At 38.7% G+C, this 2476-nt stretch overlaps 1 protein-coding gene across 7 annotated transcripts in view; it reads left to right on the top strand.

The window, feature by feature from the left end:
* FGGY (FGGY carbohydrate kinase domain containing) overlaps window positions 1-2476 on the top strand; it is a 374083-nt gene that overhangs the window by 256960 nt on the left and 114647 nt on the right. For all 7 annotated transcript variants that reach the window (XM_011377062.1, XM_023521507.1, XM_023521508.1 and 4 more), the window contains one exon: window positions 1034-1095. In XM_011377062.1, coding sequence (XP_011375364.1) covers window positions 1034-1095 — 62 coding nt within the window. The remainder of the gene's footprint in view (window positions 1-1033; window positions 1096-2476) is intronic.

Genomic DNA, 2476 nt, shown 5'->3' with positions numbered 1-2476 from the left:
CACACAGCTAGTTAGTATCAGAGCCAGAGGGCGGATCCAGCCATGGTGCCTCCGGAACAAATTCTCTTCCTGTCACACAGCCCCAGCTCTCAGGAAACATGCTCAGAGAGGCCATCTCCTTGAGGCCAAAATAACCAGTTGGTTCATAGTTTGAGTGAAAATAAATCTGTCAGAATGGTTGTTTTGGAGTCTTCGAGACTCATGTAAACATTGAGAAAATACACAAATTAAGTTCAGGAACCCAAACACAGTGTTGGCTATGTTCTTGCAAGCCAGAGTTCCAGCATAGGGAAGCATGTCTCTTCCTGATGCATTTTACATATTATTTTGTTCAGAACTACCAAGTGGATTAAGGAATAGAATTTTAGACATGGGGTTTCAAGTGAGAAGATGGTTGTTTCCAGATCTCAGACATGTCTGTCCTTGGAGAACTACGTCTCAAGTTTCCCATGTGTTAACTTTTCAATCAGGAGGTACTCATGACAGCTTTGGGACTTTTTTTTTTAACTTTTTTTTTTTTTTTTTTTTTAACTGAACCTCCCTCCTCATAATCTCTTTCACTCAGCTTCTCCATTAGTTAGACGGAATGAGTAATTCAAAGTCTGACATTGCCCTGAGGTAACAGCCTGGATTGGGAAAGTGGACATGGTGTGAATCAGAAGTTAGTGCTATAACACCCAGATCCCTGACCATTTAACTTGAGTTTCCCCTCCATCTCAGTCCTCCCCTCACATCTAGTTCTTGAGCCTGATACTACCTGCTGCTACCAGTTCAGCCTTGGGAGTTTCATTTCCTGCTACTCTTCTCTTTAAACTTCTTTGCTTTGTAATCCAAGAGGCCAGCACTAGGTTAAGCAAAACTAGATTTCTGAAAGAGCTGAAACACTCTTGCCGAGTTAGCATTTTAACATTCTTAGATTCTCTATGGACAAAGAGCTGGAAAAAAAAAAAACCCAGACATTTTAATATCTTTTTTCTGGCTTAAACATAGATTAGAGAAACTATAAAATTGACCCATCTCTTTTGTTTTTCAGATAGACCACATGGTGCAGGGCCATGCTGCCTTTCCTGAACTACAAGCCAAGGCCACAGCCAGGTAACTGCTCTCTGTCCTCTACGACTTTTCATGCTTGACTATGTCGAGGGCATTTACTTTAGGCTGATGTGTGATTTTTCAGATCCTATGGGCAATAAAAATGCCTGGCAGTACTTGGTTATAAGATAGTCATCCAGATGATCTAGAACATACAGGTATTAACTTTTAAAATGACCTAAGAGAATTCAAAGAACCTACAGATCCATACCCCCTACCCTCCCACCCCCTACACACACACACACCCCAACCACCACCACCAGCAGCAAAATATGCCAGGAACCATGGATGAGAAACTGATGTAATAGAAGGAAGATGGATTTTGGAGTCAAAACTTCTTGGGTTCAAATCCAGCTTTATTCCTTACTCAGTGGGTGACCTTGGACAAGTTATTCAAACTCTTTAGGCCTATCTCTTCATTTGTAAAACTGAGGATAACTGATATGGAGTAAAATCCAGGTTATACCAGTAAGTATAGAAAGTGGAGTGCAAAGCAGTGTTGACAATATGCTCCCTTTCATGTAAAAAGAAGGAAATATAAGAAAACTTGTATTTGTTCCTTTTATGCTAAAGAAATATAGGAAAGTTAAACCAGAACCAAATGAGATTGATTACCTATAAAGTGTGGGTAGGAATGGGATAGAAAGATTGGAGGAATGGGACCAGGGTTGTAGCGGGGAATGACACTTCTATGAGTACACTTTTTTACATAACTCTAACTCTTAGAACCATGGTGATGTTTCATGTCCTTCTGAAAATAAATAGACAGAAGGTAGGTAGGTAGGTAGGTAGGTAGGTAGGTAGGTAGGTAGGTAGACAGACAGACAGAGACAGAGACCAGGATGTGGTTGAGGTAGACAAAATGAAATACAAACAGTAAAAACGGAACCTCTTGTATTAATAATGAATAACATAACTACACTAAAAGGGATTTGGGAAAGAAAACTAGCCTAAGTAACTTTGAGGAAGAATATTTTGACAGTATGCTGTATGGCTAAAGGTAAAATAACTGTACATAAATATTATACTCTAATTATCAAATTTTCCCTAGGTATATGGTTAGCTATTCTGAAAATCTTTTATGTGTATATTACAGTTGAGCAAATAAACAAATATATTGTGGGTAATAACATCCAGGGAAAGGGAAGGTTAGAATGAACCCTATGGTACTGGCTGGAAATCAGAGGTATTAGGATCAACTTGCAACTTTATATATATACACATACATGTGTGTGTGTATATTTATATTTATAATGTGTGTGTATATATATATATGGATATAAATAAAAATAATTTGGCTCACATGATTATGGAGGCTAGCAAGTCAAAACATGTAATGTGAGCCTACAGGTTGAAGACCAAGGAAAGCAAATGGTGCAGGTGA

The sequence above is a fragment of the Pteropus vampyrus genome, unplaced genomic scaffold, assembly GCF_000151845.1.
Source record: "Pteropus vampyrus isolate Shadow unplaced genomic scaffold, Pvam_2.0 Scaffold305, whole genome shotgun sequence".
NCBI classification, from domain to species: domain Eukaryota; kingdom Metazoa; phylum Chordata; class Mammalia; order Chiroptera; family Pteropodidae; genus Pteropus; species Pteropus vampyrus.
Note: the sequence above shows the minus strand (reverse complement) of the source record. Positions and strands in the feature narration are given on the sequence as shown.